Source organism: Marmota monax, unplaced genomic scaffold (genome assembly GCF_021218885.2).
Source record: "Marmota monax isolate L192 unplaced genomic scaffold, Marmota_monax_Labrador192_F-V1.1 WCK01_AAM20220418_F8-fsc00024, whole genome shotgun sequence".
NCBI classification, from domain to species: Eukaryota; Metazoa; Chordata; class Mammalia; order Rodentia; family Sciuridae; genus Marmota; species Marmota monax.
In genome coordinates, this window is record NW_026695224.1 from 30,733,857 (window position 1) to 30,749,630 (window position 15,774).

The window sequence follows — 15,774 nt, forward strand, 5'->3', positions numbered from 1 at the left end:
CTCTGCATTGCATTACATAACCTCAATCCCCTAGGCTTATTTTTGTTTGTTTGTTTTTTGAAGCTAGGAATTCTCTATCATTGATATGCTGAGGACCAAATTGAGTAGATCATCCACATAGGCCAGTTTCTTCAGCTTCATACCATTATTCCAAGAATGAATCTTGTTACATTCTCAGTCAACAAAATTTCCAGGGAGCCTCACTGTGCTCCAGGGTCCCATGTGTCCTTGCTGGGGAGTGCTGCTCATCCTGTGAGCAGACAGGCCCTGCCCACGGCTCTGCCCAGAAGAGGACTGTAAGGGTGTCCTGGCAGTCTGGCTCAGCTGAGCACAAGGCACAGTGGTACTCGTCAGCTTTGATTCAGAAACTGAGAGGAACTTAAATGAAGAGGCATAATAATGTTTACCCCTGAAGATGTGAAATGTGAGTAAGCCAGTATTATAGTCTGACATTTTTCAAACTCTTTCTTTCAAAAGCTTATTCAGGATCTCTATTTTTTACTTTTCAGTGAGAGCTCTTAGTTTTTCCTTTTTTCTTTTTATTGAGGCATTTTAGAAGTAAGGACCAAAATCTGTATTCTCAGCCCCAGCAAACTACCTGACACCAGTCAGCATTCAGATGTTAAATGAATCAAGTGTTATGAGCGTATATTTAGGAATCTGACCACTTGTCTTTACTTCTGAGTTGTTTACCATCTTGGACAATTCATTGTGCACTCTTGGACAATTCATTATGCACCCTTGTTTCTTGGAATTCAAAATATGGAAGCTACCTACATTGTAACAGTCTGGGGAAAGTATCCATTGCATAAAAGTGATGCTCTTTATGCAATAATTTTAGTGATATTTGGTATGGAAGTGCTGTAAACCTAAGGTGCAGGCACAGCATAGTGAGCCAGGCCAGGAACAATGCCTGCATACCTGTGTGCACCAGAGGCCAATTGGGCATTGGCAGCCCTTGAAGTCCTGAGATCCTACTGACATTCACTGTGACAGCATGCTTGTCGGCTCTTAACAGGAAATTGCTTGGCTAATTGCTTAGTTTTACTTTCTTAAAGGAAAGCAAAGACAGCTTGCATTCTGGAATAGTTTTAGACTTGTAGAGAAGTGGCAGAAATAGTCCTGGAGTTCCCACAAGCCTGCATTCTGCTTCTCCTAATGCTGACATCCTCCGTGACCAGAGTACAAGTGTCGCGACTAGGATGTTTACATTGCACGGTGCTGATTAAACTCCAGGCTCCTGGAACTTCACCTGTGTTTCACTGGCATCTCCTCTGCTCTGGATTCAGTCCAGGATCCTATGTGCATCTGGTCACCACGTTCCCTTGGTCCTGTAGGCTGTGACATTGCGTTCCTCTGTCTCCTCATCTGCTCTGACCTTGAGACTCCCAAAGATTAACAGTCAGGTTTTTTCCTAGAATGTCTCTTCGTTTGAGAGGAACTTACGGTTTCTCATGGTTAGCCTGGGGTTGTGCCTTTTGGCAACACCACAGAAGTAACACTGCATTCTCTGAAGGGATCGAGACAAATGTCTGTGCTCGACTGCCAGATGCCTTGACCTGGATCAGCAGGTGGAGGTGGTGTCCCCTGGCTTCCTTCTCTGGAGAGTTACTGTTTTCCCAGTGGGATTAGTGAGTGTCTGGGAGGAGGTCCTTTGAGAAGGTGCAAGTGCACTGCTTCTCTGTAAGCCCTGACTGCTGATGGGGGCCCAGCAGATGGGGCCACAGTCGCCACTGTGGTGTCTGCCTAGTGGGGACGTTGCTTTCCTTGTTTCTTCTATGTTTGTCAATTGGAATTTTGTAAAGGAAACCTACCCCTTCTTCCTATTTTTAAATTTTCCCATTCTTTTTTATTATTATTTTTTAGTTATGGGTCGACATAATGTCTTTATTGTACTCTATGTGGTGCTAAGGATCGAACCCAGTGCCTCGCGCATGCCAGGCGAGCGCTCTGCCTCTGAGCTACGGCCCCAGCCCTTTTTCTGTTCTTCATATTGGTCCTGATGCACAGGTGTTTTACTCCAGTCCTGCTGCTCTCTCTTCTTGCTCGAAGGGCTCCATGTTGGCGCTTGGGAGCTCCTCCCTCCAGCTCCCGCACCTCGTGCTGTGCCTTCCCCTTTTTGAAGGACTTTCTTTCTGGCATCATAGATGCTGCAGGCTCATCTTGTGTTCTTTCTGCCTCTGCCCCAGAACCAACCGCTAGTTCCTGGAGCTCTCGATCTTTTAATGGTTATTGAATTGATTTTTCAACAGAGGTGCCAAGGCACGTTTCAGTGGGGAAAGGAAGCCTTTAGCAATGGCATTGGAAAAGTTAGCTATCTGAATGGAAAAAGGAGAACTTAGACTCGTACCGTATGTAAAAATGAATTTGAAATGTATCCTGGGCCTAAATCCATAAAGTTCCTGAAGAGTGCATAGGAGAAAAACCTATAAAACCTTGGGGGAAGCACATATTTTCTAGAAGGACACCAAAAACATTACCATAAAAGCAGAAAAAGATATATCAAATTAAAAACATCTGTTTCTCAAAAGATTCCACTAAGAAAAAGGCACACACATGCAGGGGAAGAATATTGATATGCTCGTATCTCACAAGGGGCTTGTACTCACTCAATACAAAGGATCTTACAACTCAAAACAAGATAGTAACCCCAATTTTAAAAATCAGGAAATCTTTGAACTTAAATTTCACAAAAGAAGATACATGAAGTGGCTAATAAGCACATACAGAGATGCTCGGCATCACTGGTCTTTGGGGAAATGCACATCATTAAAATGGCTAAAATTTTTAAAAGACTGACATGATAATACTAACCCACAAGGACTCACTACGCCGCTAACTGAAGTGCATAATGCAGTGCACTTTGGAAGGGAGGGGGCGTTTTCTCATGGAGTGGCATCCACCCTCCACCCAGGCAGAGCTCCCCTCTGCAGTGACAGGAAGCGCAACTGTGGCCGCCTGGAGGTGGAGCATGAGGGTGGAGATTGCTGTGGTGCCCAGTGCTGTGGGTGGCTCACCAAGTTTTCCCATCTCTTAGTCTTTCTAAATATCAGGGTCTCGCTTTTCTTTCCTTAATATTGTCCTTTGGCTTTGTCTGCAGGTGGATCTATCTTAATGACCAGAATTTGTGCATCCCTGCCAGCTCCTCTTTTGTCTACGGAGCTGTACCCATAGGAGCCAGTATCTATGTTATCGGAGATCTTGATACAGGTTAGAATGCTACAGTAATTTTCCCGGAACTGTTTCCTGGTGAATCAGAGGCGCATTGTCTAACCTTTGCTTACTTTCATGGTTTAGGTACCAACTACGACTATGTGCGTGAGTTTAAAAGAAGCACGGGGACCTGGCACCACACGAAGCCGCTCCTTCCATCTGACCTTCGCCGCACAGGGTGCGCGGCCTTACGTATTGCAAATTGCAAGCTTTTCCGCCTGCAGCTTCAGCAAGGCTTATTCCGAATTCGTGTTCATTCACCTTGAGGAGGATGCAGAGCAGAAAGCAAGGTCCTGCCCCGAGCGCACCATCACATAGCTGGACGGAAAGGGGAGCAGAGATGCAGCTAAACTTGCTCTGTGTGCTGGGCTGCGGTATGGTAACTCCGCGGGGGTCTTATAGTGCTTAGGAGCTTGAGCTTCTGCTCTTGTTTGGAGACCGTGTCACTGCTGAAAGACTGCCTGGGAGGAATCAGCTCCTCCGAGGAGGTGTGTCCGTAAACCGTGGAGCTAGTGAATTATATCAAAAGGAAAAGGGAGTGGGAATTGGTATGATGTAAAGTATCCAAGTTAAAACACTAAGGTACGTTTTCCCTGAAGGGAACTCCTGTCTGACTGCTGTATTCAGCACGTGGCTTTGGTAAACAAACAGAAAATCCGTATATGCAAATCAACACATCCAAAAGCATACCAAGATTGCTTTTCTACCGCACTTGGAAGGATATATTATGCCTAACCCTGTCCAGTGAATTTGTGCCTAAAATGTTAGATTGGACTCAATGCCAGTTAGTCTCCATTTATTACTAGTGCTCTGTCCTAAGAATCTTTTTAAGACTGTATTATGATGAATTGAAACTGAGATAAAATTTCTCTCTCATGATGTTTTGTCTTAGTTGTGTAAAGATCCAGTAAATTGATTAGTCAGGTCACAGCTCTTGTGTGAACTTCAAGGAAGTTGCTAACTTCTCTCATTTTAGATTAAGATATGTCATGCCATAATTTCTGGGGTAGTACTTTCAGAGTTGTGAAGGATCTCATGCAGTGCCATTCTTCCTTTCCAATCGATCAAACCATTTTATAACTATAAGGATAGGAGATTTTATAAAGGAAAGATCTGAGTCAGATAAATATTAAAGGGTCTGCTATGACTTTAAAAAAAACTGTTCAGATAAAATACATAGGGATCAAAACCTTTTTAATATAATCCGTCTGAAAGCACACAAAGTCTTGTTTACTACTGTTTAGAATTTGAAAATGTGTCTTAGAATGCAAATCTGTGTTGAGAATCTGGTCTTTGTAGTAGAGTATTCCCAATGCCGTTCACTGGTAAGAGTTTTAGACAAATTATGCTATGCGTAACGTTTGGCTGGTAGACTAAACTACCTCAACTTAATTTCATTCTGTTCATAGTAGGCCAATTACTCTTTTTCCTCTTTCCCTCCTTTCCTATCACTCATTCCCACCTCCACCCACTCCACCCCACTTCCCAGAGAAGAGTTCTTTCATTAGTGGAACTTACCTCGTAAGATATTTTGTTTTCCATTCAAATTATACCACCTTGGTGTGAAATCAGGGACTTCAAAGTGTTTGATTACTTCATAGTTCAAATTTTATGCAATATCAAATTTCTTATCGATTTAATATAGAGTACTTCATTTCTAATTGTTTTCTATAACTTTTTTTCTCTTAGAATATGGCTCTAAGCAGTAGCATTTTGTCTTAATAATTATTAAATGTATAAATACATCCTTTGGTTATAGATTTGAGAACAGGAATATCTTCCATGTGGGGAATGTTTGTATGCAGTTAACATGCATATGAAACATCGCTTGTATGTTCCCACCCATGGACAGGAAAAAGGGTGAACTCTCTGCAGGTTTTTTTACACCTGCTGGAAGTAAGTTAACACAAAAGTCATTACCTAGGGCCAGGCTTGGGGTCCTGAAGGATGTTAGTGCGGCACCTTAACTCCCAGGTGTGTCCAGGAGGTGCCAGGGAGGAGGAGGCATAGCATTTTTATCTTGTGCACCAGAGGCACAGGCCAGGTGTGCCGCGGTCTGCATCCTGGCAAAGGCAGCGTCAGTGCCAGGCCTGGGATTGTAGTGTGTGTCAGCCCGCTGTTGTCCACACGTTCCCATGCTATGTGGCCACTGCAGAGAAAGAGCACTTTCTTTTTACAATTAGATACTAGTTTTGGAGGAAACAATTTACTGAGAAAGTGGACGTGCTTTGGTGGACTCTTGCATTCAGAAGCTGCAGTTGGCACGTTCCAGGGTCCTGACCTGTGTCACAGCCTTGGTGGGCAGCAGTGCTCTTTTTCCAATTCCTGAAGTTTAAAATCCTTCCCAGTCTACGTCAGGCCTCTCCAAGAAGACAATGCGTTATTTAGGAATGAGTGAGTCCTATCGCGATGTTATCAGTGCCTGCATGACTTGGTCAATTCACTTTAAAAAAGTTTTTTTTTTGTTTGTTTGTTTTTTTAATTTAGTTCTTTGACACTGTAGCTGCAGAAATTAGATAATGTTTTATAAAATAAATTTGCCATTTAATATGGGATGCAATAACAAACAGAAGCTGCTAAGTGCCAAATTATTCCTTTAGTGTACATAGATACAGTACTATCGTATTAAAGCATAGGGCTGTGTTGAATTTTATTATGTTCCAAAATTAATCTTGACTTTTTTGTAAATTACACTTAGTCTTGTAAATTATAACTCATTTCATGCAGGTTTGTGTTTTAGCATTCCACTTATGCCTTGAAACTTTGTTTCTTGATACATTTGGGGTGGTTCTTTCTCTTCAAGGCACTTTGACCAGGTGTGTGTTGCCTTTGGCAGCTGAGGATAATCTTACAATTTTAAACACAATATCTTCGGGGAAGTGCAATTTGTTTTCCTCATCCCACCACAGAGGGAGGCTGACCTGGGTTAGAGGAAGTGGACATTTAAAGAAGCTCCCCTTGACTGCAGTCTACAGTAGGTTTGTTTGTTTGTTTGTTTGTTTGTTTAACACATCCAAACTTGGGTCTTTCAAAGATTCAAGTGTTTAATTTAAAATGAAGTGTTTGCTTTTTTGAGTGCTTGTATCCTATGAGAGGAGAAAGTGTGGTGGAGACAAGCGCATGAGCAGTGTGTGCACCGTTGTGTACGCTGGGCCACGTGGCTTGTGGGTCTGTGTGTATGTTTACTTTTTGAATTGTGGTTCCAAACTACAATACATTACTGTCTCCTGGTGCTTCAGATAAATTCTTGAGCCTGTTGACCCTTACTTAGTATATTCTACTGTGTTAGATTCATGTTGACTGTAAATATGGAATTATTTGTAGTGTGAAATAAGTTTTACTTGGTGTTTGCATTTCTCTTCTGTGGCAGGATCAAAAGCAGTGTTTACCACCCAGGGGTTGGTTTGCTGTAAAGATTTGGCCTAAGAAATTTGGCTTGGTATTTCACTGGTATGAGGAGTTGGTAACCCCCGTGGGGTGTGCTGAGCAGCGTGTAGTGTGTTGAAGAGGTCTCTACGCTGCACTGTCACTATACTAATGGTACCTCCTTTGTCGATGGTTTGGAAGTGTGATTTTTATGATTTGTAAGTTGGGGAGATTCCCTAGGCCACCCATAGGAACTGCAATCTTTGTCTAAATGTGGCAAGGATAGCACTGAGCTCCGGCAGCTCAGTTGCTCAGGGGCAGTGAGGTAGGTTTCCACGGAAGAGCCCAGCTACCTTGGTCCATTCATCTTCCTACCCAGTCTGCCAAACCAGAGACTCCCAGAAGTTTCCCAAGGAGAGAAGAACCCAGCCTGTTAGCTTCCAGGATGCCCACTTTCCTAATGAGAGGTTCCTTGGTCACATGAGGACATTTGATTGTCTGGGGGAAAATGAGGTGGCTCTTCCACTGTAAGGGCAGAAAGGCACTGAAACCCCCAGTTAACTGCCCTGGGGAGAGACAGGCGAGGCTGCTCTCCAGGGCTGCCCCAGAGCCACAGAGACCCTGAGGACAGCAGTGACAGATGGGTCAAGAGTAGCAGAGCCTGCCCCTGGGCCAGTGGACAGATGCTCACTGAGCACCTGCCAAGGACTGAGCTGCACCTGGGAGCTTAACCACGAGGCAGACATCATGCCGTGCTCCCTCTCCAGCTGCTGAATGTGAACTGCATGAGGACCCTTTGTCATCTGCTGATCTCAGTACGTGCCACATAGTAGGTAGTCAGTAAATGTTTGACAAATTAATATTATCCTTGTAACCAAAGTGATGCTCTTCACCACACTGGTAAGTGACTTCCCTGGATTTTAAATGAGGAGTTTTGTGCACAGACAGGCTAACCTTCTGAGGCGCCGGGGAAACTAATGCAGAATAAAAAATGCAAAGTGCCTGATGCGGGTGCACAGCCTGTGTCTCTGTGGTCTGTAGGGTTTTTGAGACCCTAGGCCCAGCACGCCTGACGTTCATCATGGTTAGTGTTAAGTTTTATTTATTGCTTTTTATAATGGCACCAAAATCTTTTCCAGAACATACTACTTTGCTCCTCGGATCTCTGTCATGGGTAAAGTGTGGCTTCATTTCTCACTTCAGGTCGGAGCAGGAACCAAGGCAGAAGCCAGGGTGTGGGTTAGCAGTTCACTACTCAGCCTAGTAGACTATTGCTTGATTTTCTGGGCTTGCAGATGTGTTTGATCACGTGTAGTACACTGTAAACTCCCAGACAGTCCTTTGCAAGTGACTCAGGTGTGAGCTGAAAGATCTTTGGTTTCCTTGTCACCTAGAAGTAAGAAGCATAGGAACTCACCAGGTTCAGGACACAGAGGTCACGTCTGAGAGAGGCAGGGTGACCTGTGAAGAGCCAAAGCTTCCTGAACTTCCCTCTTACCCCAGATGCTCAGGCAGGGGAAAGAATCTCTAAGAATGTTGAGGAAAGTGTTTTGCTAGCTTTTAGTAATCCCTGAAGTATTCTCTACAGCTTTTTTAGAAATTATAGGTGTTCATTTTAAGTCTATCGCAGCATCATCTTGTTTCTAATAGCTCCATCTAGGGACCCATGAGGACTTCACTGACGCCTTAGCATCCTGTGGTCCAAGGTACTCAGTGTAACAAAGTGTTTTGTCTGTTGTTTTTTTCAATTCTATCATTGAAGTCCTTCAAGAGATTAGACTATAAAATTCTCTTTCTCATGAAAGAGAAAACTATAAACTATATCATGTAGTTATTTAATGAGGAATGGTTGTCTTTTTTAAAAAATAAAAACTATTCTTTTTAAATTGCTACTCAGCTGAAATTTGGCCTAATGATAAATTTTGATACGGTTATCCTCTTTATTAAACCAAGTTGTTGAGTTTCCATTTCTACAAACATTTTGCCCATAGCAAACCTGCATTTTGCTTTTCCACATCACTGTGATTTGAATTAGAGAAGGTGTGGGCAGAAGGGGCCACATCCCAGACTCCGGTCACTGCCCACCTGGGTCAGATGAAGTGGGCACCATCACCAGCCAGAGGACTGATGAAAGTGAATAGCCACTTCACATCACCTAGATCCCAAGTACATGTGGGTTCATCTTTCTGTCGCTTGGTGAGTTATTTACTCGGGCCTTATTTTTAGCCCTTTAGTACAAATAGCAGGTTCAGGTTCCTTACTTTTATTGTTATTACTCAAAAGATACAAAGAGACAAACCTTAGAACTTGGATTAGGTTTTTCCAGTCATACAATGCACTTCCTGTTTAATTGGGTGAGAATTACACGCATCGATTCCCGTTCTTTGTGTTCTCAGCTACCTCGCCTTGTGGTGTTGTGCTTGATCCCCTGCCAGTTTAGAAGATTCCACATGTTCTGCCCTTTAGCAAAAGCCAGAAAGCGAGCAGTGAGTGGCCTCGGGGAGCATGATTCGCCAAGGCCTGTTTTCCATTTTACTCCTTTTTTAAAAATAGGCACTTTTAATCAGGGGGAACAATAATTCTCCTAGAGCTACTGCAAGGTGATTACTTGAAACTCGACTTGAACTTCAAAGAGTCTTTAAAAGGCTGTGTTTTCATATAGCAGAAAAGTAGTCTATGTAAACTCCACTGCTGTGTAAAGCAGAGGGCTTGGTTTCCATGCCTGTTAGGCTCAGATAGGAAAACGTGTCCTTCTGTAACTGGACATGCTGTCTGGAACCTAGGTACTAAGGCTGCTGTTTTTTATTTCCTGTAAGGTGCTGCTGTTTCCCAAGTCTGTCTTTCCTTTAGTCCTGATAACCCAGGATTTTAAAATGAAACTCTGGGGTGTTTCCCAAGTACAACCCCGTTGAGGTTGGCCAAACTATATAGAATTGGGTTTTACTTAAAGTCACAAATAATCTGGTTTGTCCCATGTGTTGGTTGATCTCCCTCAACTTCCTCCTGTCTGTGCCTTCACACCAGTGTCTGTCACCTTACCTGCTTCCTAAGTCAGGAGGAAGGGGCTGGGGCTCAGCAGTTATGGACAGACCCTCCCTTCCAGGAGATAGTTCTCGTGGGAAGGAGCTAGTTAGGGCCAGTGGAAGGCTTCACTAACCCTTGGTGGCCAAGGTTATGCCTATTCCTGAAGCCTTGCATACACAGAGTGACTTAAGCAACAGTAGAGTCTCTGTCCTTACCCTTGAGCAAGATTTAATTAGTATGCCTGTGCTTCTCAGAGTCAGGGGCTTGCTCCCCAGGCAGAATGGCAAAGCTCCTCCAGACACAGTGCATGAGCCCTCTGCTGATCTGCAGCAGACACACAAGATGGTTCCTGTGAGTGGCCACAAGAACAGTCCGACTCTATCTCTTTTATTTTGCCCCAAACTCTCTTATTTTAGTAATTTTGAGGAAATCTCAAACCTTTAAATATTTAATCTATGTATTTTCCTGAGTAGTTCTACCATGGAGGGTCCATGACCTTGGGAAGCACTTTAGCCTGAGGCTCAGCTCCGTTTCTTACCTATAGAAGTAGGATGACCTGGGTACGCACCTGTAGAAGTGTGGAAGGAGAGTGCCTGCACGAGGTCATGCCGATTAACGGAAGGGATGGTCCTTGCACACATTGGTGGCAGCTGTCACTGCCCTATTGATTCTGTCAGCTATCAACACAGGAAGTACCCAGAGGCACTGGGTGGGCAGGGGGCTGCTCAGTGCTGAATAGCCCAGGCCTCATGGCCTCCTTTATTCCAGCGTCCACCACCAGAGGAGGTGAAAGTAAATGTCTGCTGGGTGCCGTGGCGCAAACCTGTAATCCCAGCAGCTCAGGAGGCTGAGGTAGGAGGATCAAGAGTTCAAAGCCAGCCTCAGCAACTTAACAGGGGCCTAAGCAACTCGGCGAGAACCCATCTCTACATAAAATACAAAAAAGGGCCGGGGATATAGTTCAGTGGTTAAGCACCCCTGGGTCCAATCCCCAGCACCAAAAAAAAAAAAAAAAAAAAAAGTATGTTTGTGTTTATAAAATTACCTCTTTCTGGACTTGTGCCCCCTCTGTCCTTCTTCATCTCTGATATTTATATTCAGGATAATTCTAGATACCTGAAACATCCCACAATATGGGTTTAGAATATTTAGAGTTTTTATAAATAGCCTTCTGTTAAGAATTTGCCTAATGAAGTCCTCTAATAGCACTTAACATTTTTTACCAAAATTGAATTTTTCTTTTTTTTTTTTTTCATTAAAATATCAAAGATAGTGGTCTGTATTAGTCAAACAAACTAGATATTTTCTAGATCTTTGTTTGAAATCAATAGACCTAAACCATGATTTCTTAACTTGGATGTTATGTGAAACTTAAAAACAAGCAAACAAACCAACAAATTTGTGATGTGTGTGTGAGTGTGTATGTGTGTGAGTGTGTGCACTTTTGTACCTTCAAATAGAGAAGGTTATTACCAAAAGTGAACTTCTTTATGCTTTTATAATATCCCTCCCTTCCAGTTCAGGTTCTGAGGCTGGTGGGTTTAGCAGTTGTGACGTGCCCAGCTGATGGGGATTTCAGTAAGACATTCGGCAAGTTCTTGTTCTCTCTGTGACTAAGATAAGGGAGTGGGAACCAGGCCAGCGAGGCTGAGGACCAGACCCCAATATTTTCATTAGTAACTTTATGTAAAAACAGAGCAGACAGAGCAAAGCGCAGGGAGGGATCTGTGTTGGCTGTTCAGATCCACAGTGCTCTCTACAGGGTAAGGCGAAATATTAAGTCTGGGTCTGGGTCCAGAAAACCTAGTGGCTGCCTGAAAAAGGGAGACCGTTGCAAGTGGGTTGTTGCCCATTGGAACGTGGACCGGGTGCTCAGCACTTGTCTGTGTGTGGGATGAGGCCGAGAAGGGGTCTGCCCACTGCTTCCCTCTGTGCTGCTTGCTCTGCCCAGAGTGCCCACTCCAGGTGCAGTCTGAGAGGATGCCAGCAGGGCACAGAGGCAGCTGTGGCCAAAGCCTCTGAAGGCTTAGGAAGGAGCAGATGTGCATGTTCCAGAGGCTCCCTCAGACAGCAGCCAGACTCGGGGACAGAGTTCGTCACCTTTAGGGCTTTCAGGCAGAGCTGCCTCAGGCTCAGCTGGTGCCCTCTGCACCGTTGAGTGCTCTCTTCTGACACCCACGGTGGGTGGGGGGCCTGCAGCCACTCTGCAGGCAGAACAGTCTGGGCACTTCTACCTTGAGAACAAGAGCCCAGAGCAACTTGCGAGTGGAAGACTCTGCGGTCATTTGTTCAGTTAAAACAGGAAGAAACAATGTTCACATGTGAGCTTGGTGGGGTGGGGTGAGAGGAGTCCACGTTCCTTGTGCTCTTTGCCCTGTTCCCTCCCCCTCCCTCCCTCCACCCATCACCTCTTCAGCTCCTTAGCTGTGGCAGTGGCCACCCCAGCAGCCCTGTCACTGTCTGCACCTGGTCGTGTTGGTTCTAGTAGAACTTTCAGGAATGGTCTCACTTCTAGAGATTCCCCTAAACTGTACTCTCCACTAGAGGCACGAGGCTGGCTCTGCGTGTGTTTGGTTTAAACCCCACGCTGCCTCCACAGACTTAAGAAAGCTGAGGCGGAAGTTGACCCAGGCCGGCGGGCCTCGGCCAGGGTGGCTGCCGGGGCCCGTCCACCTCCCCTGGGCCTCATTTGCTGGGGCATCACTTTGTCCTCCCTTGAGGAGTATTTGTTCTTCTCGTGGTTCATCTTGTCCCTGCTCCAAGGAGAGTCCACTGCAGATCCCCCTGTGTCCTTGGGGGAAGGGTGAGCCGCTCACTCTGACTCTGCCCAGAAACAGGCGACCCTGTGGTCACGAAGAGCGGCTTTACCTGTGGGCCGCACAGCCTGTGATACTCAGACGCTGTCGTCACCTGTCGTGACCGTTTGTTGGAGCCAGTGTTTTCTCTCTGTGTCCACTGACCACCCAGGGATCCCGCGAGGAGGAGTCTCTTTGGGAAGACAGGTCCTTCCCACAGTCACGCCTCATCCTCTGCGTCCCAGGGGGAGGGTGTGGGGCCTGCTGACAGCCTCCTTAGCCATGCTCTTCCCGCTCTTCCCTCTTAGTAGCTTTGCCCCCACCCTTTCCTTCCATCCCACCCCTTTCCTGGCCTAGTCTTCTAACTGCTGGAATTAGGTAGCAAAAAAAGGACAGCCGACATGACCCTCCAGCCCCCAGCCTCGTGATGTCCAGGACGTCAGCCTTGTGGAGCTTGTAGGGACAGCATTCTCCTGTAGCCCTGACCATGCCTTTGTGCTACCATTTCCCATGGCCGGCCCGCCCTGACTGCAAGAGCACCAGACCCACCTGGCAGGCCCAGCAGCATCCCAGGTCTGAATCCGGACCTCTGAGGCCAAGGCACCCCCAGCCCTGAGCAGCCGTAGCCTAGAGCAGGCGCCCTGCCCGCCTGCCCTGGAGGCCGCGGGGCTCCTCTCTGAGCCAGGGGAGGGGCAGACACCAGGCCTCACATACTACCTCAGCACCCAGCACCCAGCAAGCACTGTGCAGCCCCAAATTGTCCAGCGAGACGTGCACAGGGCCCAGGGTGCCTTTCGGAAACTCTTAACAAGCACTCCACCATGCCCTGCCTGCCCAGCACAGCCAGGGCCTCGGTGGACTCTGTTCTGTGCGTCCTGTGGAACGTTCCAAGAGCGGACTGGGGCCTTTTCCTTCTTCTCTCTTATTTATCTCTGACTTAAACACTCCACTCCTGTACTCCAAATGGGAGTCGAATTGGAAATCAGAATTGCTCATTTACTTGAGAGAAACCATCTTTTTGTATTTTTGTCAGAAGGAATTTTTGCTTCAAAATAAGCTCTAGAAAATATGCTATTAATTTAGCATAGCTCATTGAACTTGACTCTTAGGCTTTTGTTTAAAAAAAAATCATGGGGGCTGGGGTTGTGGCTCAGTGGTAGAGCACTTGCCTAGCATGTGCAAGGCCCTGGGTTCAATCCTCAGCACCACAGAAAATAAATAAATAAAGATATTGTGTTCAACTACAACTAAAAAATAAATATTTTTTAAAAATCATGGTATATGGGACAAAAGGGTATCATTAGCTTTAAAAAATAAATGCATAACCTCTAATAGGTATATTAAAACTTCCCTTTCCAACAGGGCATCGCAAAATTCAAGCTCTCCATGAAAACAGAGGTCATCTAAATGCCACGGGTAAATAATTTTCTGTAGGGAAATGCAGCAGGTGGCCTTTAGTTGAGAAAAGCACAGGCTATTTAGCAGAACTTACTTAGTTATCAGACGCTTTTTCTGCCCATGGGGTCTTTTCATTTTGGATTCATCTAACTCATCTTTTGTTCAGTTCCTCCCTCCTGTACACCATCAAGTCACCAGTGACAGAGTGAGGGTCATTCTGTTTTGTCTCATACATTTGTGAATTGTGACAGCCCTGCGTGGCCTCTCCAGAGGTGTGGGGCAGCCCTGCAGCTGGTTCTGCAGGTCATGGGCACGCGCGGCGGGGGGGGGGGGGGTGTGCAGAACCCTCCATGCCCCCCACTCCCTCCCTTGTGCTTGTCAACCTCACTGCAGAAGCTGCGCGGGCAGGCTGGGACAGACCTTGTGCCGTTGCAGAGTGTCACTAGTGACACAGATGTTTGTGCCCTCTGTGAATGAGATGGTCCTGGTCCTCGGCCCATGCAGCCTGGAGATTGGCTTGCTGTCCCGGCATTGGTCTTCTGCTAGGAGAGAAGGCCGTCCGGGAAGTTCCTTAAAACAAGATTGTAAGTTCAGGGTGACTCCCCCGAATTTGGGGGCTGCTGTTTGCAGGCGGTCCTCGCCCAGCAAAATGGCCCATTTCACTCTCACTGGCTCCTGCCTATATTGTCCCTGGCACCTAGTATATGACTGTCGCCCTGGTAAAGGACTGGCTTTTAGCACACTCTTGTCATATTGATGCTTTTAATACCATAGGGAAAATTCCATAAAGACCATTTATAAATGCCAAATTAAAAAAAAAAAAAATCATCCTGTTAAGCCCAAATCTGTGTGATTGACATGGTACATGGTACGTGCAGAACGGTTTTCAGTTTGAATCCTGCAGCTTTTGTCGCCTAGCAAAGGTCCAGGCTGGGATGTCTCCTTCAGCATGTGTTCAGACGCACGGGTACTGTGTATAAGAAGGTACCCGGAGAGCCCTCCTACTAGAAAACAGGGATTTGCAACGAACATACAGAAATGATGTTATATAGGAAGTTCAAAATATTTGAAGGACCAGAAGGTTGCCACTTGTAAAACTGTACTCCCCAAATTCAGTAGGATAGTAGAGAAATTGTGCTAACTTGATTTCTTTGAAATGTCACGTCATGCATCTTGTGGTTCAAATGTACCAGTTTGTTCTGTGGAGTAATTTTCTATTCCTTTGCTGGTATGAAATTTAGCAAAGTTTGAAGTAATTTTTAATTAGTAAACTTTCTTACAAAGTTGCTTTATGGTTTACAAGTAATTCTGATGCAAAAGATCATGTCAACTTTCTTAAGTAGCACGCACTTTGTTTACATGCTTTGGTATGTCGTGGGGTAACTATGGGGTCGATCCCTTCTCCTGAGCACAGGACCTGTGCAGTGGGGGACATATTGCCATTGTGCTGTTCTCTTGTACCAAGGATCAGTGAAAGTGTTTTATCTTTTTTACGTAGTTTGTAATGACTGGATTTTATAACTGTAAGAAAACAGAAACAGAGTGTTGTATTTTGATCTGAAATTTGTGTATGGTAAAGTAATTTTGTTTTATGTATTGGAAGTTCATTTAAAACTTGAAATATTTTCTAGAAGGGTACTGAACAAAATGAATTGTCTTTAAGCTGTTTAATTAACCTAATAAAACAATTTGATGGGGAAGGCATTCTAATTGTTTCCAGTTTTGAGTGCTTCCTGCTGAATCAGCGTCGTCAACCCAAGGAGGTTCGGTTCTTAAAGAGAACCTTGTCCTTCTCTTGGTGACTTAAATGGTCTGGGAGCTGCAGTGGAAGCCACGCTCCTCGCCCGTAACTCTGGTCTCTCCCACCGTCAGAGTGAGTCTGTGCTGACTTCCCCAAAAAACAGAGGGCGTGTCCTGGGCTTCAGTCTCTGGACACACAGGTCACCTGCCAGCTCACTGAGGAGTTACTGGCACTCCG

General features: G+C 45.4%; 1 protein-coding gene across 1 annotated transcript in view; it reads left to right on the forward strand.

The window, feature by feature from the left end:
* Gan (gigaxonin) overlaps positions 1–15,500 on the forward strand; it is a 62,367-nt gene extending 46,867 nt beyond the window's left edge. Inside the window, exons 10-11 of the mRNA XM_046435184.2 lie at positions 3,101–3,210; positions 3,298–15,500. Of these exons, the coding sequence (XP_046291140.1) occupies positions 3,101–3,210; positions 3,298–3,479 (292 nt within the window). The 3' untranslated portion in view covers positions 3,480–15,500. The remainder of the gene's footprint in view (positions 1–3,100; positions 3,211–3,297) is intronic.
* Positions 15,501–15,774: the final 274 nt, after the last annotated feature.